The sequence below is a fragment of the Papilio polytes genome, unplaced genomic scaffold, assembly GCF_000836215.1.
Source record: "Papilio polytes unplaced genomic scaffold, Ppol_1.0 DF820711.1, whole genome shotgun sequence".
NCBI classification, from domain to species: Eukaryota; Metazoa; Arthropoda; class Insecta; order Lepidoptera; family Papilionidae; genus Papilio; species Papilio polytes.
The window spans coordinates 808368-834065 of NW_013528493.1; the positions used below are offsets into that span (position 1 = coordinate 808368).

The 25698-nt window shown below is 32.4% G+C and overlaps 1 protein-coding gene across 3 annotated transcripts in view; it reads left to right on the top strand.

The window, feature by feature from the left end:
- The window catches only part of LOC106110226 (alpha-1,3-mannosyl-glycoprotein 4-beta-N-acetylglucosaminyltransferase A-like), a 50908-nt gene that overhangs the window by 13742 nt on the left and 11468 nt on the right, over positions 1–25698 (top strand). For all 3 annotated transcript variants that reach the window (XM_013291964.1, XM_013291963.1, XM_013291965.1), the window contains one exon: positions 2218–2351. In XM_013291964.1, coding sequence (XP_013147418.1) covers positions 2225–2351 — 127 coding nt within the window. In that variant the 5' untranslated portion in view covers positions 2218–2224. The remainder of the gene's footprint in view (positions 1–2217; positions 2352–25698) is intronic.

The window sequence follows — 25698 nt, forward strand, 5'->3', positions numbered from 1 at the left end:
AATCTGATGTAGTGTAATCTGTTTTGTAGAATATATTACCGGAATCGCTAAATAAGTAATTTAAGTAATGCATGTAAATGCAGGTCAAGCAGTTATTTATTTATGATGAGAAAGTAGTAAGCATGTTAAATGTTTATTGAAAGGTCATTATAAACCATAATTAGCTGTTCACTGTCTATTGATGTGTTCATCAGATTATGCCTCCATTTGTTATACATAAATTATCCACTCATTATGTCATCATTGCTTTATGTACATCCTATGGTATTATATAATGTACATATTATATGATTTACGGAGTTTATTATAGTACTAGCTTTCGCCCACGACTCCGTCCGCGTGAAATTAAAAAAACAAGTGAGTAGCCAAATTTAATCGAAATACGTTCAGCAGTTTAGGCTACAAACTCTAACAAACATCCATCCATCCATCAAAACTTTCGCATTTATTACATTAGAATGATTAAGGATATACCAAGTAAAAATGTTGAGTGTCAATATGAAGGATTTATTAGGATGCTTCACGAACTCTCACTAACTATTAATTAGGTTTCGAGGTTATACAATGTAGAAATACCAACTTGAAGTAATTTCAAAAGTTTATTCAAAAATTATACTATATCGATTTTTATTTTAACATTTTGTTTTTCTTTACTACGAATACGCGAATTCCAATGTATATAGTACTACAAAGTATTGCGTTAAAAAAAGTATTATACATTGTTTAGAATTATAAAGATCATTTAACAAACATTTTCATATTATTTGATGCATTTTGCTCGTGTCCATGTCGCGTATAAATGTGTGACGCTGACAACGAAGGGCCAGTCCAAACCACAAAACGTTATTTTAGCACGCGCGCTGCCCGAATCAAAGAGTAACAATTCGTCTAAATAAAAAATGTAGAGGAATATTTTTTATACACGAATAATCTATTTAAAAAAATTAAAACCATATACGAAGGTTTATAAAACTATAAGTAAAAAGTTAATAAATTAGGATAGTCTTACACTTGATAAATCATTTCTTTATATTTTTAACGGTTACGATGTAACAGCACTTTTGTCGTTTTCTACAATGGAATGATAATTTCTAGATATAGCGATATACAAATATATTGGCTTTAGAATAATAACAATTTTCAGGTTTTTCCATTTTAATATAACTACGATGAATGTATGAACTAATACATCTGCGGTAAATGCTCAAATTCAATTTCGTGGAATTGCATAAAAATATTGACTGATTCTTCTCAATTTAATTGATCTGTTATATCAATAAATTTTTTACTTCCTTGTTTAAGGTAATATTTACGAGAATTTTTGTACCGAGAGAGAGTTTTTGCTTTTGAACCTACATAAATAAGTTATGCAATAATTTATATCATTATTAAATGTAATATTAAACATAATATTGTAAAGATTAAATATTTGATTGTTTCTTTATTTGTAAAATAGGCTCCAAAGCTACTGTACGAAAATCCAAAATTTTTGCCAACAGAAAGCTACATTTTTAATGAGTAATGTAAGCTGTATTTAATATTAACAGGATGGTTATAGATACGAATAGTTTTGTATATGAGACGTATATTCTTTGTCCAAACGAAGCAGGAGCGGATCGCTAGTACACATATCTGAATGTAATGTGGCATCAAAGATATACGTACATATGACCTGTAGCTTGTAATAATTCGTGTGCAGGAGCAAATTTAACTAACTAGTTTCTGTGGTCTCTAACGTTTTTCCAACATTTAACTCCCTAATCCATTCCGAGTTGGATTTGAGCATTTTGTGGAATGTTATAACTCCATTTAATTAACATGAATTTAAATCTCCGTAATAACGTTTAGTTCCAAGTAGAGTAATGTAAAATTTACGCTCTAAATTAAATCTGAATAAAGTATTAATCTTATTCATAAATTGTCAAAAAATGTTATAAGCGGCTAAAGGCATAATATATTTTAAGAAGTGATGAACTACCTTGACTGTCAATCAAGTGATAAGGCTTTGACCGATCGACACGTCTTTTCTAGACGGGTATAGGTTTACCTTATTGTAATTCAATTGAGCCTTTCTTTTTAATAAAAGAGAGAATACGTATATACGTTAAGGAGGAAAATAATAAAAAAACATGCGCTTGCAAAGCAGAATTAATAGCTGAATAATATTGCTATTATTTTTATTGTTAGTAATGTAATATAGATTTAATTTTGTTACAGTTTCACCATGACTCATGGACCAACATTTTCGCGCGCTTTCGGGAGTCTCACTTCGAGTCCTCGAAAGCGCTTCACGACCTTTTTCGTTATGTTAAGCGTGATCTTCTTCATCATTTTTATGAGCAGCGGTGACCGTAAGTATCCTCATTTTTATAAACGCTGAGTTCCAAACTTTCTGTATTACAAATGCGAAAGTCTGTATTAATGTCTGTTGCCATGTAAACACAAAATAGTCAGTTTTTATCCACTCGAAATCGTGAGCAACAACACAACAATAAAGCATAATGTAGATTACTATAGAAGAAAGTTTGGAATTCGCACTAAGTACAATATAAGTAATAGGGTAAGATACTCGTATTTTACTGGCATTGACAGATGTAAATGTTCTCCGATGTTTTTAGGTAATATCGTAACTGAAAAAAAGATAACATTACTAAATACATGCGTATTTAGACTACGTAATTTTACCTTATAAAAATAGCGAAAAATATTTTAAATAATAGAAGACCACACTCTCAAATAATTTGAAAAATCGTTAATTTATTAACGCTGTTACCCAATAGTAAGCATATTGTTTCTTTAAACACGCGATCTGACCTTTCCAAGTCGCACGAAAGGGGTGTACGCGCGTTAGTTTTGTTCAGTTTATAAATAAAATAAAAAAGTGTATGTGGTGTGCCATAATGGTACTAAGAAAATTTTTGTTTCAAATCGAGGATACAATTTATTTAACATTGTCACCGTGTGAGAGAATTTTGATTTAACTTTGATATCGTAATTCGTAACGCACCTTTTAAAAGGATAGTAGAGTATGCAACTTAATTACTTACTTAGATTTATGTTTAATTCCTAGTTGTGTGTGAATTAAGTCACGAATTATTTTACACAGCGGTGTTTGAATGTTCAAAAGCTCTGTTAGTTTTATTTCTTGTTATGAATAAAAATGAAACGCAATAATCCCGGCGATAATGTTCACGTTTGTATAGAGTGTAGTCGCATCATACTCGTAGATGGAGCCCTTGTGCACCGCGAAGCATGACTAGTGTTTGAAGCGTGATGTGTCTGGAAACAGGCTACAAGTTTTACAAACTCTTTCAATAAAATATGGAATGCATGAATGACACGGTTCGAGGAATACTTACACTTGATTTCATTTCCGAGATTCAATTTTATATTCGCTGTTCGTAAATGTGTGAACATTTGAAATAGTGATTTATAGTACTTGCGTTTGAGTTGGCACGTCAGGCACATTGTATTAAATTCAAATTCTAGGTAATATACTTAAGTAATCTGTTCCAATACCAGTACCAATTCCACTGATAAATCACCGTTCATCGTAATCATATAAGTTATATCTCTATTTATTTTAGAAGATAAGACTCTAAGGAGGGATGACAATCTTTTATACGAGTATAAATGTTGGAATATAAATGACGTCATAATTACGTTGAACAGTTTAGTTCATAAATTGCTTGCATTTTATTTTATATTGATCAGCAATAAGACTTTTTTACCTTATTGAAGAAACTTTCAAGAATTAATAACCCCATTGCACTGAAAAGAAATGGTATTTTGCGTAATTCTCAATTGAAAGTTATTGAAAGTACTTTTGCGTTAAAGAGCAATTACTAAATATGAAATGTATTTGATCTTTCTTCATAGGATTAAATTCGATACAAGAAATATATTTAATTTGTGTTATATTTAGTACTAGCGGTCGTCGGCAAACTTAAATCCTTTTTTCGGTATCAGCAACGCAATTACATCATTTTCACGCTTTTTATATTACATACAGATACTCCAATTTTATAAAATGTAATAGATAACAGATACGATGTCACGTTTTTTGTACGTATTTATTAATATTTGTTCTTATTTTGAAGAGTTAATAACAATGATAGGATAATTTGTTAATGACCTTTATCTATTCCACTAATGACTTCACATTGAGCTCTTTAGTAAAGCAATTTGGACTCGTTAAAAGCATGTTATTAGACCCACAAGGACTCTCTGCTTGCTTCGTTATTTAAAGCGTTTTTAACCTTTATTGTTAAATTGATTTGTTAAACATTAAAAGCAAGTGAAATACACACATTGATCTGAAATTCGAGATCGCTTTTAAAACTAATTTATATTTAGAACTTGCGTATTTAGAAGGATGTTATGGTTGTATATTGACTATCATTTTTGGATATAAAATGAAATTAAACTAATTGGAGTAAATTCAGACATAAATCAGAAGAGGAATAAGAAGCTGTAATGACAACTTCTTAACTAAAACCGTTGGGTTGCAGACCAGTAGGACAAGACAAGACAACATTGTGTATTAACACAAACAGGGTATTCCCATAGCGCCATCCGGTAGGGCGTGGCAGAAATGGCGCCAATCGGAACAATACCGGATTGTTTTTATTTTTTTTATAATAAAGGAACAGACTAGGTTAACAAATTAAAGGTAGCTTACAGACTAATTTTATAACTAAAGAAGTCGTAATTATTAAATGACATAAATACTGTAGGAGAGACATTAAAAATAGATTAAACTTGAAATAACATTCTTGCGTAGAAACTTAATAAAATGTTATTTTAGAATCTGTAAAAAAGACGAACCTCTGAAGTGTAATGTAACCTCCAATGTACAAATGGTAAACTGAAATGTCGCTAACTTATAATAGTAAAACACGGTACACGGTTGATCGAAAAATTACTTAATTTTGTTTCTAAAATATAAGGTTAACGAACGGTAATGACACGGGTTTAAGCAATGAAGGTAATTTACATAGAAACATATTATGTACTGAGCCTTGGTAATGACATATGACATCTTCAATAGGCAATTCGATGCCAATTATGGCTTGGATATACACAAGGCCCACCATAATTGACATCCAGACTCCCATTATCGGATCGAGATTCGGTGAAATTCATTCAGTATTAATTTGAAACCAATCACTGTTAGTCTACCCACCATGTTAACGTGAAAGTAAACAAGCTCCCGAATACTAACCTAACATGTCGGTCGCTTTTGATTAAAACACACATATTTTCATTACTGCTTGTTGCTGCGTTCAATTCTCTTTCAAAACATCGGTTATAAACAATGTTTGCTTGTTTTGATTGAATTATTCAAACTTGATTTTGAGAGACGAAAAATTACAGCCATCTATTAAAAAACTTCAAATATCAAGTCGTACAGAAAGTTTGACGGTCAGATAACTCTCTGACTTGTTATGTTGCTGTTTTAGTCGTAAAATAACTATTGTCATACATAGGTATTGTCAAATTAATTAAGATACCTTTCAATTGCATGTATTGCCACTTCGTCATATCAGAGCTGGCAGTTGCATTGTTCAAATTATTGGAAACTGTTGTCGCTACTCGGGAATTCAGGAGCAAAGCTATGCGAAATGCATTCTACCAATATCTATATTGTAGTGTTCGAGGAAACTAACTAGATTAATTCAAATGCTTCTATAATCCATATCAGTGCGGAATTCAATTCTGAACATGACAATATTAACGTACTGTTTCGTGGCTGACATCTTCTATTGCAATAACGATTTCCATACATTCGCCGACGAGATCCTCTGATATTAATGTAACATTAATATCAGATGAAACTGTGGTTCATTCATACAGTTACATTAACTTTAGGTTTTTAACCCTCATTTATTATCTAGGTAAAGCTGTATGTTTTCGTAGATCTTTTTTTCCAATATGAATTCAAGTAATGTTTTTATAGAACTTTTAATTATGGCCGTTTCATACTAAGAGGATATAACTAGTAAGAACTCTCTGGTTGCATGATATTTATAGGCTATTATGAGAGAAAATATAATCAGGTAATTTAATCTCCGCGTCTTAGAAGGCGGATTGAGAAGAGGAACTATCCTTTTGTCTATAAAATAATCTGCTACGCTCTTATCATCTGACTAGAAACAATTTTCAATATAAAATTTGTTGGGTATATTTCCCTTTATACAGTCAGGTAGGTCTGAACTCAACGTGAAGTCGGGAGCATCGAAGCGGTCATTTGTAAATCACATTAGCGACTAACCGACAACAAAGGCGGTGAACCAAACTTACTTTAACTTTGCCAAAGTACTCGTATGTCGTCGATAACTGTAGATACACAGTACACTTTGAGTTATAATTGGATTATTGCATCCATTACAACGTAATTAGTGGTTTTAATTTCTCTCATGTTAGATATTTCGACACAAATTATTTTTTTAAGATATAGACGGACAGCTATATTAACAATATTTTTATTATTACTTTATATCAAACAAACTGAACTCCAAGGCAACTACGTAAAGATATCAAACGTTCCGTCGTGACGACTAGAAAAATACTGAGCTTGTTAGCGACTGAGGGCCTGAGCCACTCCTTGCCAAATCTTTTATAAAACTACCCCCACTATTCCTTATATGTATTATACTATTCTATTTATTGTATTATACTATACTATTATTACACTATTCAGTATTGTTATTTTAAATAAAGGTAAATAGTATTGATAACTTTTAAGAACACGGGATATATCAAAATAGTTAAAAAGCTAACACTCAGTAATAGTTTACGTAATTCAAGTTTTGTGAATTTATAAAATCGTCAGTAAAGATGTTATGTGACACTTAATACATGCTGCTACGACGTAGTTTTAAATTTTTTATAAGATGTAAATGACACACATGGCTTAATTAATACTGAAGTTGTGGGAAATTGTTGTTTTATACCAAATGGCTTTTAATAATACTCTATTTTTATTTGTTAGGTAAGGTTGTGAACATATTTTTCTGGCATATCCGCCAGTTTCTGACAATAGTCCTAAATCATTTATTTTGTTATTTGTCATCTTGTTGTTTCACAAGAAATAGTATACTCTCTGCACACCATGTATCTCTTCACGTCGTAAAGACGACAAAGCATGTTCTATACTTCAACGTCGGTTAGTGAAACCTACAACCACTCTTGGTTTATATATAATATATATTCATCATCAGCAGTCTTCAAACAAAGGATGATCGTATCTGAAAAGATTATTTGCATCTGAATTTAACTCTTTCCTTACTACAATTGGTCTGGTGAATTTGTACCGAATGTTTTTTGTATGAACAACTTTTAACGATGAAAGTTACGTTTAAAGTTATACGTGGAAGCGGATTCATGTCACGTCTTTCGTGGTTATTGTTAAAACTAACTTAAAACAGAAATTAAACATAATGATGGTATTATTTTACATATTCATTATAACGTTGCATATGCGAATCTTTTAATTTTGATAATAACGTGTAGCAATACTTTTACCTCAATTAAAAACGGCCGCAATTTTATTTGTTCAATTTGTTTTCAGGTTATCCGTTTATAATATTTTTCAGAGTTCAGTTGTAATTTGCATTTTGTTTGTTTGATATTATTTATTGTTTGTAGTGCGCTATTAATTCAAAACCAGAAGTGGGGAGAGAATTCAGTTTCACGAGCTTTGTAATAATTTAATTAAAATGTTTGCGAAACTCTAACATCAATATGCTCATGGCATGCTGTTATATTTTCATATTTTATTAAGCTTTAATATGTGTATTTCCACCGTAGGCCATGAAGGGTTTTCGTTTGCCTCTCATATTCCACAATTATTGGAATTCGGGTTTATACCAATTACGCTTTGGTGATTTATTTTTATAAATTCCCTTTGACTTCGACAAATGCTCTCGGCTATTAATACATAAAATTGTATCTTTTATTAATTGATATTTAATACCTTTTAAAGGTTATGCAGTTTTTCTGGATTCATTTCTTTTAATACTGTGAACTTTGAAATATAGTTTGTATCTGATTTAACAGTTTGACAAAAATCTTTACTATTTGATCATTTTTCATGCAATGTCTAATTTTAAATCAGAATATCGACTTAGTCTGGTTATATCAGTTTGTGTTTGACTTATTTTAGCTTAGGTGGAAGTTGAAATGAGGTGCAATTCGATCCGCAGCTTACTTTAAGTCTATTCAAAAGATTCTATTGTAAGACCTGATATATAATGGTCATGTCTAAAGTAACAATGTTAAAACATGTAATAGTGATATAATACACCTTTTATATTCCAAGCCAACACTTGTCTGGTAATTGATCTGTTCGTGCCACGAACTGTGAAAAGGGCTTTACTGGCTTTGGCTAATTATATTGAAAGGATTTACAATAAGTATATTTTCTTACGTAAATGCTCTACCGGACATTACATTTATTCTGAGTATGTTTGTGCCCTAAAAATTTAAATGTGATAAAAATTCTTCAATTTGACAAAATAAACTTTTTATTGTTGAAACATGCCGACTTTATATAAACACTAGCTTTCACCCGCGTCTCCGTCCGCGTTAAATTAAAAAAAATTGAGTAGCCTATATGTTCTTCCAGGCTATGCTCTACATCTATGCCATGATTTGTCGAGATTCGATCAGTTGTTTAGGCTACAAGTTCTAACAAACATCCATCCATCTAAACTTTAGTAAGAAGCAAGATGTAGTGGGTTATAAAAGTTAAATTTAGTTGTTATTGTTTTATTGCCTTGTTGTCTAATTAATTAGATAATGCTAATATAAACAAGATTTTTTTCACAGTGTGCAATTTAAAAAATTAGTACATCTTTTAGGATGAATAGTCTTTTGTAGTCTATTCTTTGGCTTAGTTTTGAAGTACGCGAGCTCACTTTTACCATAAAATTCTTAGTCGAGAGGAATGCATATTAAACTTGGCAACGCTCTCAATTTCAGCTCTTTTCATCATGAACTATTACGTAAACATAACTTGGCCTCGTTCATTTCTTTGGTGACATTATTGTATGACGCGGAGGCATTTTACAACTTTATTTCTGACCAATGACGTCATAATTCTCGTACGCAGTTTGTCGTCACACGGAAAAGAGGACTCATTCGATTTGTTTTAGTTCCGGAATTTCATAGGAGTATATCAGCCCGTGCTTATTGATTTTTTCTAAGCTATCATGTTTTCAGTTTTGTATGCTTCGATTACGTAAGTTGGGTGATTTAGTATGATCGTTTCTCATATGTTAGGTCAGGATTACTATGTTATCCGTTTCCACTGCCGTGTCAAATAATCAAATTGCCTTCCATGTAATTTTCAATGAAACATGTTTCCGTGTAGGTATTTCAGTAGTGGAAACTACACATCTACAAATTACAGTCTACAGTTACTGCGTTAGTGTAAGCGGATACAGAATTTCGTGTCTGGGTTGTTAAAAAAATAATTAAAAAAGTATTGGAAAATCCATCATCCAGTTTTAATTAAGCGTTTAACGAAGTTTTGGATTATTCTTGTTTCTGACAACTCTATGTTATATGATTGTGACTTCATTTTTATAGTTCTGTATAATTCATTAATTGAATGTATGGAGTACTTAATTACTCGATTACGGGCGCGGCTTTAGTTCAATTAGCACTTAATGACGTCACTAGATAAAAATAGTCCGAGCTCCGCCTGCTTAGCTTTCCGTGTTCTTTCAGTTTATAATTGTATTTAGGTGTGATAAATATCGCATTCATAATGCTTTATTCATTTCATTATTATCCAGCTTAAATGGACTTTTTGTTATCTATGTGTAATGTTAGGTTCTGCACCTCTGTAATCGTAAAATGTATGCAAATTAATAAAAAAAATACTATTTTATACGTATGGCGATATTAAATATGGACCGGACCGGTTAAGTTAGGACAGGTGGACCGACGACTTAGTGCGCACGGCGGAAAGTCGTTGGATACTGAAGGCGGAGAATTGCATTTTGTGGAAGGCATTGGGGAAAGCCTATGACCAGCAGTGGGCAGTTAATGTTGATGTTAATGATGATGAAGATATTAAATTTAAGTGTGATTATTTCCTCAACCAAACAACCATTGTTTGAATTTCGGTTTAATTTAAAAAAAATTCGACACAACCGTGTTTATAATAATGTTAACATTTAATTTACGTTTCATTAGTATTTGGGAACAGGGAAATTGTATAAATGCATGAGGGTCTTATTTCAAAACAATAATGCTAGGCTGGATCAAAATTTGTTAGCAACAGTTCTGTTTGTGGTAAATGTAGTTGCTTGTTTGTACAACGGTGGATATAATGTAGCCTACACACGTCAGGTTTTGCATCATAGTCTTAACCTGGCAGCCATAACCGACAGGCATAATTGAATTTTCATTGTACACATAACTGTATATCACACACGCTAGTGTTGCTGGTGATGTACATATTCATGTACGGTCGAAACAGTCATGATTAAACTAACGTGTGTGGCGGGTGTAATGATCTACCTGTATGTACACAATTCTCAATTCCCTTATGTACAGCGGTAGCGGCTGTGATTTCCCACCATAATTTCGTTCGACGGGTATTGTATATCCTTTGAAATAGTACAGTTCATTTTTAGTTTATAGTATACGAGTATAATGAGGAGCAATTGTACTATTACTTATTATTTACAATACGCGTAATAAACAAATTAATTCTTGATAAATTAAAAACATTTGTGTCACGTAATTCGCAATATATCCTTCTTCTTCTTGCCTTAAATATTTTCCCTTCATTCTAAAGTAACAGCTAACTGAAAACCTTGCTAAATTGTTTACTTCAGAAATAATTAATAAACAGTTTTGCGTTTAATTTATCCAGTACATATTGCGTATAATAGAAACGGAGTTGAAATCATAATTCCAAATCTCGGTCCCAGTTGAATTTGTCCTTAATAAACGCGAGTTGCTTTACGCGGAATGCTAAATTGCGGCTTAAATGAATTTTTGTCATCGTGTCTATTTTTTACGAAAGTAATGCGGCATTCAACTTGATATGTAAGACGATGGTTTTTCAATAGGAATTAATGAAGTGTGATTTGACCTGATTTGTTTCTTGCCAAGATATTAGTCGCGGCCTCTTTATAGAGCATTGCCCTTTGATAAGCATAAGATCAAATCAAGTTAGCGTATATCGATTTTTGACAACATTCTGCCACCTTTTAAATAGTTCAAAGAAAATAAGCGATGTTGGGTATCAAAATAACTAATCTAATTTCAGTAAACTGATAATATTTAGTGTGGATTAACTAACACCTAGTTTGCTGCGATGTAATTCGCTGTTATCAAAGTATGATAAAGCATGTATCTCGTCATTTCATTTGTCACTCTAAATTTTGATGATTATAATCGATAGGAATTTATATTACAGTGTCTATGTTATCTCTATATTTTAAAATGGAAAATCCAATTGATATCAGATTATTTAAACACTCACTTTGTACATCGTACCGTCAAAGCTCGCGTACAGAATGACAACATAAAATTATTATACAACAAGGAGAGCAAACAGTATTTAAAGAAACCGATTTAATTTTGATGAAGATTAAAACTGTTATTGGACGTTTGAAAAAACTTACTACCAATGTTCTTAATCGACTGTTAATTTTAAGAGACAATTGTTTATTCCGTTCTGGATCTGAGAAGGCCAATTTCCTTTTAAAAATATCAATTTCCGAATGCGATCGAACACTTCACTTGACTCAACTTGAAGGATATTAGATAGTATTAAGGCGGTCGCTCGCAAGGACTGTTTACTCTCATAATCGGTTTTAAAATTTTTCACTTCCGTGTATTTTTGTTTTCGTGGTTTTGATCCCTAATATTTTTAGTTTTGATAATATTTTTCGAACAATTAACTCTGTAACTTGGCTACTTATAATTAGTACATTTGTTTAATTTTAATGCCAGTTAGAGTACTACCAAAGCGTTTCAGTTTCAGCCATTGTTTAGAATCATAAAACTTACCGCCACACATAATAGTTTCATAACCTATTGTTACTCAAGTAGCCTGCTTAAGAAACATTACATTAATAAAACGGTCAAGTTACTTCAATGATAACATACATTTCAAATTAACTTTCTATGGAAATATAACACACTAGTTGTTGCTCGTGATTTTGCCTGCGTGAATTATAAAATATGGCTTATGTTACTCAGCGAGGACTTAACTTTTTAATGGCGAAATTTTATTAAAATAGCTTTGTACTTTTTGAGTTGTTTCAATACAAACAAAAATCTAAAAATAGGATTTTTTCCTCTGTGTACTATTAGTATAGGTTGGTCTCTATCATTGTTTTGATATAAAATGCGATACATTGTTTTAAATCATTTTAAAACCGATGAGTTTTTCTCTTGTATGACATGGAACTGAAAAAAGTCAAATTTTGCCATCATCAGTCACACTATATCGGCCTAGCTTCGTGTGGGGATATAACTCCTCGATAGCAATTTCAGAAAGGAGCAAATTAAAAGTAAGAGATAGTGTTTGATGATTGCAATTATTTTAGAAAAATATGTTTTAGTTTTTTTTTTCATTAAGTTTATTAGGCATATTACATAAAAATACGATAGTTGTGATTACTAGTAGTTAACACAGTGACACTGGCATATTATAAACTAGCTTTTGTTTTCGTCCGGAATTAAAAAGAAACTTAGTAAGTGACCTACATGTTCTTCAAGACTAAAGAATTTCATCAAGATCCGATAAGCATTCCGGATATATATATTAACGATATATCCATACAATCTAACATTCGCATTTTTAATATTATTAAGTTATATTCTAATATTATATTTTTTGTTTATACAATGCCAATCCATTAGTATTCGGGCGAAATCAGATCTATGTTTATTTTTAACAATTCACCGAACATTCGTTAATTTAACTTTGAAACAGGAATAATTGGTAACAAAAACAACATTTTAATGAGTGTTTATCTTCAGCTTTTTTGAACGTAGGAGTCAAGTACTAATGGTTATGTAAACAACAAAACATTTTGTGCTGCTAATTAATGTCCTCAAGTTAATACATAGCGAAAATTGGCCTTTGTTTTTTGCCTCAGCTTGCTTCTAAAGTCAGTTCTCTATTTTAATTTTTAACTAGTATAGGAAATTGTTTTTTATTCTTCGTTGAGCAAAGACGTATCGAGCCATGCTCTGAACCGAGAATAGCAAAGTTGTATCTACTTTGCTCCTGAGCCTCTTATTGAACATCGACATGAACTCTAGAGAGTTGGAAACTATAGGTTTTAATAATGCCAGTAAGCTAAAGTATTGAGGTAAAAAATTGAAAAGCAAAAGATTTAGCGTGGTATAAATGCAGAGAGATGATGATGTCATAAACAAGAAAGTATTAAGATTGAAGGATGCCAATAAAAGTAGAGGAAAACCGAAGAAAAACTTGGATGGCTTGTTTGAAAGAGAATATGTTTAAAAAGAGTGTGAATTCCGATAGGATGGCTGATGGTGCACACATGGTACTGATTCTTCGTAGGCACAAAGGAACGTTGATGATGAAGCTAGTCATGAGGTATAATTTTGTGATCATGCTTTGATGACGACGACCGATGAATGGCGAGCTTCTTTTCTTATACAATGGAAGCCTATTAAATGCGCCACCAGTTTTTTTTAAATTAAATATTCAATGTGAAGTAAACGAATGAAAGAAACATTGATCGTCTCATTCGTTATCTGATACTACAAGCCTATTTTAAATGTAAAGTAGTATCTTTCATTCTAATTTACTTTTGTGTAACGAGAGATTATTACTTTTTTTATTTTCATTTACAATTCGAAAGCAAATGATTTATGTCTGTCGAATAATTTTGTAAGCATTGATAGAACTGTCATCGACACTCAAAGACGAAAATGTTCAACGAAATTATCAATAGAAATGAACGAAATATTGAAAAGCAAAGCATAACTGGATTCAGCAGCTCCCTTGCACTAAAACTAGTTAGAAGCTAAACTCAATTCTATTTACTCTTCGTGTAAATGCAAAACGAACCAACCAATAATTCTGTGTTTCTGTTTCTAAATATTTATACTAAAATTTAATTAAAATTAGTTTGAATTAGACGAAAAATAGGTACGATTATTTAAATGTACTATTATCTAATACTCTTATTTGCCGTGATTTTACTGGTTCTACGTTCTATGTATTCTTAGTGTTTTTATGAATAAAATAAGTCATGGTCAAATTGTATTTCTAAAATTAGGGAATACTTTAAAAGTACGCGAATTTGAAACTTTTTCAAATTGGTGTGTTTTTGAAGTATAAAATACTTTTAATTTTTATTATTTGTATATGTAAGTAATGGACTGATTATATTTTTTTAAGAACAATTCTCGGACTCTGGAAATGGTGTGTCAAATGTTTTTGCTATCGTGTAAATCGTTTTGTTCTTCATTTCTCTGCGTACTTAAACATTTCATGATAACAGAAAGGAATGCTATTACCTAATAACATTCCCAAATGAATATTCAAATAAGTGAAGTGTTCGGTATGCCAGTAACAAGGAACGTAAAGTTAGCACAAAATGAAACAAGGAAACACTTTACGGAATTTCATTTTAACGGTTGTAAATGCTGTCATTTCCACAAGCTTCCATTTTATTCTGCCGCATTTCAATTAAAAATTCGTTAGTTTGTCCTGTGTTTACAAAGATTTGTGGTCGCTATTGTTTTTAGTTTGGAATTGCATCGGAATTGTATTTCAAATTTTGCTCTCTCTTGCGAATCTTCAAATTACAATTTTTGCAAATTGAACTGAACTGTATTACTATTGTAATAACAATCAATTTGCAAAACACGTCGCTAGATATCACACAGTTTGGACAGTTGAGAGCACTAAACGTCCGCTCTTGGACGCGTATTTTCCTACTTCAGTCGACTTGTTTGATTACAAGGTTCCCTACTCGTTACCGTATCGATTACTATGTTCAACATTCGATTTTGCGAGTTGAGGAAACTCACTTATAGCAATATCTTCTGTTTGTCTATTTGGTAATCGCAATGTTATAATGCAAAGTTACGAGTTAAGGTATAGATATTTGGTAATTTAAATGAAAAAAATTCTAAGTAATATTTATTTTGCTTTTCACAAGGGTGAAAGCAATAATTCAAAAATAAAAATGTTTATGCATGAAAAAAAAAATTGCTCCAAATAACCGAAGTATGTAAGAAATACTCGACTGTGCAGAGTAAGGTTGTTAGTCGCTTCGTAACTCCGTACGTTTCCCTCAGCAAGATGTTCAACATTTATGAGTCGTATGACAGCCATAATTTCTCCAACGTAGACTAGGGCTAGGGCAATTTAGCGCGGAAAGCCGTCTGACCTGTCTTGTAAATGTCATGTCTGCTCTATCATTATAAGCAACTTGTTTCATAACAGCTTTACATTAAATATTCCGTTCTATTCTACTATTTCTATAGTTATTATTTTATACGGTCTTTGTATTATTGTTTGTCATTGATAAATATTTTCTTGTAAAAATGGTTAATGTTTACTTTTGTAATTTGTCAATACGTCTCGGTTGCTAAAAGAGTTTTATTTTCATAGTAGATGTTGCCCGTGACTTGGTACATACAATAATGTAAGTAAGATAAAATAGTATCCAATAATATGCCCGTATTTTAGCTACACTTCAGTGAAAGTCTGGTCGAAATCGGCCCAGCCGTTTCGGAGATTGCCGGGAACAAAGGCGGCTTGCGGACAGACAGACCAAAAAAAAATTAAATGCTATTTTCGTTATCAGCAACGCTAATACATCAACTTCGCAAAATCTGGAATTTTTCTTTAGATATTAAAAACAGACACTTCAATTTTATTATATGTATGTTTAGATTTGTTTATAGATATAGTGTGCTTGGGTTGGGTACACTAGTTTAATTTTTTTAGCGTAATCTGTATGATTTTTTATTTTTAATTAATGACAGTCTATAGTTTTATACACAGATTTAAATCATTAAAAATTTTAAATTATGGTGAAAGTAGGTCCATGGTAAACATTAAATACGGTGTGAAGACGCTTTTGTATTAAACGCCGCCGTGTCATTTCAGTTAGTACGTAATCAACCATTCACGCATTGAATCCATAACGACGCACACTTTTGCACATTTACCGTAAGATAAAACACGACTAGCGGCAGATAGCAATTAGTTATTATTTTTATTAATTGATCAAATTATATGTAAATATACTGTCGCGAAAATCCGCGATGTTCCACTTCATACAATGCTGCCTTGTTTATTATAACGAGACAAATCCTACTCTTCTTACAAACAACTAATAAGATAGCAGCGAGTGGTGCAACGTAGTTATAATAATCAAAACTACTCGTGTATCAATAACCGACTTTTTTCGCAGGAGTATAGGAACATTTATTAGCTGCGTTGTATTAATATTTGTTTCGCGTCTCGTTTAAAAATGTCGAAACGATTGGCGCTTTTAAGGTGGAACACCGCCAATTTCCCAGATTGTAGATGACAAAAATGGTCTTAGTCTTCTGAACACACTAACAAAGTATTATTATAATGTGATTTAAATCACATCCTGGGCAAAAATTATATGTAAAATGTCAATGTACTCTCCAAGAACTAGGAAACCCGTCAGTAATACGAGCACGTTATAATATCTAATACCTTCTTAGTTGTTGGTAAATGACAGAAATTACTAACCATTGCGTTTCCTACTACGTAATCTCTAGGCGCTACAAATTACAAAGTAGGGTGTCTATTTGACGTTTGGACTGTAATTAAACTATCCCGTTTTATGATTAAATTTTTCTGTTATTATTTCTGATAAATGCGTGCCGATAATCAAATTCAATAACAATTAATGTTCTTTGTCGTTATATGGGTAAAATACCAAAAGTGTAACGAACAGGAAGCATTTCTATTTTCAAACCTTTATTAAATAAATGATGCGATGTAGTTTTCATAAAGCCTTATTGAAATATTACTAAGCATTAAAAGTCAGCAGTACACGGGAGTTGTTTTTAGTTACTCCAAGTATAAGTAGCTTTCAGCATCGAGCTTTTCAAAGCGGAACAAAGCTAAAAAGCTTGTTCGTTTAATATTAATGTAAAATGCATGTGAAAATGTACTTCATTACCTTCCCTGAATTGAATTAATTCTTAAGAATACCTAAATAAATGACCGGAAATGATATGGTTTTATAACACGAATTCACGACAAAGTAATCGGGAAAAGACGCGCGAAACTTCGATCAAAGGTACATTATTATGTTATGTATTGTATATTGTTTATCGAAAGCGCCTCCCGCCCGTATGGCATGTATTACGGCGCCTGTCTGGCGAAGTTGGTTTTCACTTCACTATAATAACTTCGTGACATCATTTCATTTAACTAGAAAATATGAATTTAAAAAATGTTATTGAAATCAGTGGTAATTATTATCGATGTGATTATTCATTGTTATCAACTCTAACTACGTTATATAATTATGAGCTGTCCATTTGCAAAACACCTGCATCGGATATAATGAAAGTCATTACTGGATATGACGCTGTTCCGGACATTTTAATGACGTATTGGTTGACAATAGAGCTGTGGGGTGCGGAGACAACCCTCTTTAACGGATTAATTACACTTATTTATCATTACTAAAAACGCAAAAAGGTAGTTTAAATCATTTATTGAAGTTCAATATTAAACAATTGGAGATGGAATAGGTCGATAACGTACTAAATGGTAATTTAACTTAATATTATAAATGCAAAAGTTTGGATGGATGGATGTATAGGTTTTTGTTAGAGTTCGTAGCTTAAACGGATAGACGGATTTCGATGAAATTTTGTATAGATGTAGAGGTTAGTCTGGAAGAATACGTAGGCCACCAACTTTTGTTTTTTTTTTTAACTTCAAGCGGACGGAGTTGCATGCGAAAGATGAGACATTTTTAAATGTTCTGTTACGATCGCATCGTTCTTTGTTTAAATGTAATTCATGTGTGAATGATAGATTGTAAAAATTACGTATTTATATTATTAAATTTATTCTTTTCCCTGATAAGAAAAGTGAATTTAGTTGTAAGTTAAATTAAAATTATATTCATTATTATATTTCATTCCAGGTTTCCTCAAAGGAAAGTATTTCGATCTTTTCCAACGTGGTAACAAAACAAAGGCGTTTCACATGCTGTAATAAAATACGACTTGTGTTGATTAGCATACAAGCATCCTAGAAACCTATAGAATAATGATATATTGTGTGCAATACAATCAATCAATGTATTAATATGCTTCTATTTAATCACTTTTCCTAATTAAGTACCAACTGAATGTTCTAAATGAATATCAAACTTCATAGTTCTTCAATAAACGTTTGACTGTCGATAATTCAGACATTCTTATTTCCCCTCTCATCATTATTTCTGTTTGCGATGCGTGACACAATAGATACCTAAGATTTTTTGTAATTTCTATTAATTTTATATCTATATGCAAAGTAACTCGCAGATAGAGTTATTAGTGATATTATAACAAAAGTTTATAGGTGATTATTTAGATTTTGAGCGAGTTGCATGGAATTGCATGACATTACAGTATTTTCAAAGAGAGAATATTTAGGAGACTGACCAGGGATCATACGCACTGCGCTAAGCATGTAAGTTCTTATAGATTTCCTACGCATTGGCTGTAAGTCGTCTGAAAATGGCCCAAGCCCAAGTGTATTCGTGAGTGAAATGTAGTTTTATACGTATCCTTCTAAAGTAACAAGTAACTTATAAAATAACTCAAAATTAGGTGGTATGCTTTTTTGTGTAAACTTGTTTTAAATATCTACTCTATTAAAATTCACTGTAAGAAATTAATCTTGAAAAGTACTCCTCTTCAAAAATTTACTTTAGAAAATATTAGTTGATTAAAATTTCTTAAGCTATTCGAAGTAAACCATGCAACAAATTCAAGGGTCTAATAAAATTGAGGTATCTTCAAAGCATAGAAAAATTTCGCTGTAGTCTTTACTCGCTTGGAAAGACTTTAAATTTTTGACGTCGCGGCTCATTCATTCTTTTGCTTGCATATTTTGCTGGTAGTTTTAATATTTGAAAAGGTAAAAGAATTCGTCGTTTGTAATACATTTTCAAATTAAAAACAACAATATAGTTATAGTTGATTCATATCATAGGTATTTAACTTATTCCCTAACGAATAAATTGCGGACACTATTCAACCATGAGTTGTGTCTACCCTGAGTTTAAAAATGTGTCAATAGCCATTGACTTCAGAGTCCATAAAAATCCAGTGTTAGCCATGGAGTCGTATAACACGCGTTTAATCGATTTTAAGACGGCCTGAAAAAGTCAATTTTATAGGTCCGATTCCCGTGAGGATCAATTTTGTGAAGGCATTTTCTTGTCGTCGTGTAAAAGTTCAAACTGTATCATTCCGGTGCGTTCTATATTGTGGTATCTTTCTTGTAAATTCACCTTTTAAACGCTTTGATCTTTTTGCATTTGGCTTCAGCTAAAGTCCAAACGTCCAAGTAATATAGAAGAATGAATTCGATCATACATTAATATTACGCGGTACGCCAGCATCATTATGCAGTTGTCGCTTTTCATAGAATGCGGTTTCCCAAAACAGTTTTTCCTACAAAATGGTATCTTTTTTTTACAAGAAAAGCGCGGGCGTGCTTACGCTTTAATTAAAAATGTTACACCGTATTTTCCTGCAATATTATAAGAAATGTTATGCCTTATATTTTCCTTTCATCTACGTTTCGTCAATGTCGTTTTTTCTACTACCTTTGACGCATTCGAGCAAAAATTAATAAACTTCATGTTTTAATAAAATGTAACTGTTATTAGCTAGAATTATATATTTTTAAAAGATAACTACAACCTATATGTCTATGTCCAGCAGTGGGCAAACAAAGGCTGATGATGAATGTGATGAAATTACAACCAGTTAATACTACTGATCCTGGAAAACACTTATACATTTTGAGTTATTACTACGTCTAGTAACTACTACTAACCTAACCTAACGACAAACGTTTACCAAAAGCACTTTTGGTAATTGACAACTAAATAAAACGAATCAACGAAACGTATCATGTGTAGAAATCAAATTCGTCGCCAGTTTAATCAAGTTCCACAAAACCACAAAATACACAGGCCCCCTACAACGATCCTTTTGAATGATTAAATATGTCAGTGGCATGCGTGAACAATACGATATCAAAACGTTGACTCATGACGTTGAGTACATTTTGGGCCAATTAATTTTGTATTTTTTAGAAGATAAGATAAATAGAGTAGACAAAATATATCATAAAAGTAAAAGACGTGCATTGTAGTTTCAAAAAAACCGATCTACGGCCGAACCCAATCGATTGAAAACATTTTGATGCGGTGGGTAAACATTGACCTAATCTAAGAGTCCAGGTTGGATCCCCGACATTCACATACATTGGTATAAACACTGATTTGTCTATATTCAAATTCTACTTGTACAATCGCAAAAATCCGCAGTGTTGCACTTCAGGAAAATTTCTTTTTTTTTGTAACTAAACAAAATCCCGCCTCTTCCTCTAAATAACTAATTGGATAGCAGTGAGTTGTGCAAAGGGATAAAAAAATAGCCATGTATCACTAACAAACAAATTTATTCACAGCATTGTAATGTCTGTTCCGCGTCTCGTTAAAAAATGTTCAAACGATTGTTGCTGTAATATAGAACACCGCAGCTACCCCGACTGTACATTCATCCATCATTATTTTGAAGGTAAAATTAAAGGTAAAGTCAAATAATTCTCAATGGGCCGGCGATTGACTAAGGTCTACTCACCCCTTACTTGGGTAGACTTGAGCCTCTCCATAGGTAAGTATAAGCAGAATACAAAGACTTATTGCCATACACATAATAATACGAAATGAGAGAATAATTAATCTTTCAATACAATTAGCAGGGAAGCTTATAACGTCAGATTAATGCGCTTTGCATATCATGTCTCATTAACAGACGCTGCCGCTAACAATGACATTATTAGATGTTATTACTTAAGCTTAGCTATAGTTTGACAGTAGTTTATAAGTACTTTGATGAAAAAAAACTCTTAACAAACATCTATCCATTTAAACTGTGGCATCTATATTAGTAAGAAGAAGTATGTATTACTCGCCTTGACTCGATTTTACACCAAAGAATCATTTTAATAAAATTACCCAGTGAGAAAAGCACTTCACAGTTTATAAAAGCATAAATAACTTTGTAGCAGCAATATGCACGGCGTAGGCTGCGTCTTGTACCTATGCCCTCCGGCTAATTAATCTATTTTCTGTTAATGAGAACTGGAATGAGACAACCTTCCGTCTACGAGAAACTTGTAAATTAATTGGATCCAGGAACCCGTAATACTCGTAAAATGTCTGACAAGTTACGCGTAGTTATGTTTTTATTCAGTTAATATTTTTATGTAATTTATCAATTAAACTTAGAAAAAATTAGTTTATAACATTTCAGGTAAATAGCTATAGCGTAGTACCTTTTCAGATGTTTTTTTTTGCGAAACGCGAGTCATCCAATGTTAGAGACTTGTCTCGTTTGTATTTTTTTTTCATTAAAACTCATCGTGAAATTCTATTAAAAGTTTTTCTCTCTTAAAATGTTCACAGGATCTTTGAGGTAGGCATAATAAATAGATAAAGTAGGACGTCGCTGTCGTGGCAATCAGTCTTAGTTATTGATCCTATATGTATGTAAAACTCTGTATTTAAAGGTTTCATCACAAAGGTTTTTCGCAACATTGCAAGGTTTTCTATTCCTGATGCGGCTTTTAGTTAATGTAGATTGGCATTTTACTAAACAAACTAAACTGTTGACTATTTATGTCTATTCCATGAACGTTTCCATTGCGGGAAAGCCTCAATTGGTTCTGAATATCCTGATGCAGTAGCTAGATATAACTGACAGGCACCTGTCCGCCGCAATACAAGGTGAAATTGAGCTCTATTCCTGATTCAAAATAGAATCAACCATTTGTATTTACTGTTTACGTACAGAGAAACATGTCGTTTTGTGTTTAAAAATGTAAAGCCTACATCAAAAATCACGATGCAAAATAAACTGGCATATAAAGTGATGTCATGCACTCATATTTTATTGATAGCTCCGTACATTTGAATAAATGAAATGCTCTGAACGTTACGTTTTAAATTATTCTGAAACTGGCTGTTGCTTGTAACTTCGTCAGCGTGGAATTTTAAAAAAATGTTGTCCTTTTTTATTACTCTTGCATACATAAGCTACTTATCGAATTCCCGTCAATATTCGTGCAGCCTTTTCGTATATTACTCAGAATACATAGAGTTCGGATAGACAGGCAGTCGAAAGTTCAACATATTGGTTTCATGTTATACGTAAAGCAAATACGTCATATTATGAACGACATATATTTTTTTTTCGATATTTTATCCAGTCCAATTGTTTGTTATCTGATAGGTTATTTTTTTTTACTATCTAAGAATTAAAATAAAACGAAATCGTTCTTGACTCTTAAAGATGTTTTTTTGAATTGATATGAAAATTTAACTCAAACTTTCTTTTCCATTGATCAGCCCCTATCAGGTTTATTACTCGTATCTTGGTCTTATATCTGTTTAAAGTCGTTGTAAGTTACCATGACTATGTTCCGATGTTGAGCGGCGAGTGTGTTAGTTTACCCTCGTACGATCTTAGTGTTTCACGTCGAGCTTAAGTTTGCTCAAAGGATCGTGCTTTAAAACATTCTCATAAAGTTGAAGCAACAAGAATTAACAAGCAACAATGTTGAACATTACCTTTGGACTAAATCTTGGACTTGTTTACCTAGATGTACGCCTTGCAAACATTGCCTTTTGAACCGTTTTTTTATCACCATGGGAATGCTTTGTTAATGATAATAGTAAAAATAAATTAAGCTGTACGCATCACTTTTTAATATTTCCGATATCATTATTTTTGGTAACTTCTATATTTCATTATCTAACATACGGACTGTATGTGAAGTTTTAACTGTAGAAAATGCCCGAGAACAAAAGCGAACATTTAAAACTATGAACAACTGTGACGAAAATTATAACATCTAACTGCTTTTTAAATCGTTTGTATCATTATGTATAACAAATAATACACGATTATTTCTATTGCGTTGATAGTTGTCCCCGAAATCGCATTATAGCATTCATGATCGATCCTCTTTTCCTCCGTAAGCCTTTTTGATAAGACCGGTCGCTATTTCCCATGAAATCTCAGCTTTAGTAGACGATGCTTCTAGGAATGTAATAACTTCTCGAGATTCCCGTCCGCGGTAGATGCGTCATGCAAAAAATGTTACTTGAAGTATTGAAAGTACTACTGAATAATTTACCACTATTCTCATTTAGGAAGCAACTCTAGACAACATTCCTCTTTATACTGATTTATTTCTATTTTATCTGTACTCCATGTCGATGTAGCGTACACAGATGGCTCTTCAAACCTATAATTTTAGATTTGGTAACGTTCTAAACATGTTTTATATTTAATGGTATTGGAAATGACTCATAGACTTTTGAATAGTTTTACAGTAAATTCTTTGCCTCGTGGAGACCTTGAATTATATCATGCGACTAGTGTAGTAGACATTTGGTGCCTTTGTATTCTTTGATACTAACAGGTCTGGTAGATTAGCGTTCTTCAAAATTCCATTCATTCCTACATCTGATAAAGAAGACATTATCTCACAAAGTGAATAGGCCTTTTATAACGAACAAATGATTTTAAACAGATATTCATGGTCGTGACACTTGACTTTATCTCTGTCGTATAGCGTTTACTATTTAGTAAGAAAAAAAGTAAAAAACATGTTAGCTAAACCGCATTATTCCTTTGCAGTTAATACAATGCAAAATATTTTAACTGAAGGTTTATCGTGGAATCATATTATAAAATTCACGGCAGTGATTCAGTAAGAAGGTCTACCTACAGCTGCGGTATGAAAAAACCAGTCCATCTTGGTGGTCCTGACCCTATGCGTGTTTGCATCCTTGCCAGACTTGTTCTATTCATCATTAATCTTTGGTTCACAAGCTGCTGCTACACATAAAATGTCAGTCATGAATAAATTCTTAATTCATTTAACGCTGACATAATTTATACTATCTTTTTCCTTAACAAAGTCTATCGGATTTGCTCTTATGCAACATTCTATTTTACGGCACAAGCTTAGGGATAAGAACTATTTTATTGTATAAAATATTGTAAAATTCAGCTCCGCTTTCCCATGAGTGCAAACAATTAAGAAACGTGGAGGTTACCCACAAGGCTTCATGAGCGGCAGTACTTGTCGCGGCATCGACAAGCGCCGCTCATCGGGCCGTGTCTACACCGGCTGTAAGTTGAAAACTAATTAAACTTTATCTTGTCGGGTGCAGACATCCATACAACGATGTTTACTTCAATTGCGTCTATTATATGACTTGTATCGTCTGTGTTTGTGTATTACATGTATTGTCGCCCGCGACTCTGTTTGCGGTATTCAAAAACCTAATTTAATAGCCTATATGTTCTACGTCTATGCCATTTCAGCGAAATCCTTTTAGTTGTTGAGATAGGTGTAACAAATATCCATCCATCCAAGTTTTCGGATTTATGACATAAGTAAGGAATAACATTGTTCTAGAGGAGTAACATGATTTTTGTATTGTTTTCAATTATATCCGCTTGACTAGGGTTTGGTTCAAAATTTGCAAATGAAACACTCTTAGCGTTCACAGCGTCCGTTTGTATCGATTTTATTCGTACGTTCATCACATTCTTCTAAAAACACTGGTCTGTTTCAATCGGTGTAGTTAAACAAAGGTTACGTGTATGTATTCTCGTGCACTCTATTGTTTCTTATTTTTTTGATAAAAATGTCGAAGAGAACTGAACATGGCGTTAGTAGAATTAGCTCATTCAAGAATATTACGTGTTTTAGCTATAGCGATCTAATAAAACTTATAAGCATTATAGGGCCATAGTTTGTTAGTTAGCGCCTCAAACTTGAATCTCTTGCGGCAAACAGCATTTAGCGAACTCCTAACTACTGTTCACCAATTAGTAGTTACCGAGTGCAACCATACTGTAGTTATTTGTGTGGTTAAAAAGTGTATTTTCTATCATAACCCATCAACCGTCTACTAAACAAAACCTATGAATGTTTTTATTTTACTAAAATCAATATAACGAACCGATGCGAGCTCAACTTTTCAATCTGTTCAATCATCCACTCTGTTACCTATATTTATGTTCTATACTAGTTGTTGCTCGCGAGTTCGTTAACGCTGAATTTACACATGAGCCCCACCTTCCAGCAAAAACCCGACATAGTCGGTCTTGTCATTTCGGAGATTACCCGGAACAAGCGCAGACTTGCGCACACAGGAAAATTTTAAATATTAGTATTTCGTTTACGTGTACAATGTTTTTGTATTACGTACACTCAAATTTTATTAGCTTTACAGACAGATTTTTATACATATAGATAACGGTGATAGAGCCCGCTTTAACAACTTCGCTCGAATTACCCTGTGCAATACCTCGACCACAAGAAGACGGGATTAAAGGGGAAATATCCTCTTTATGTTCGTCTCTTCC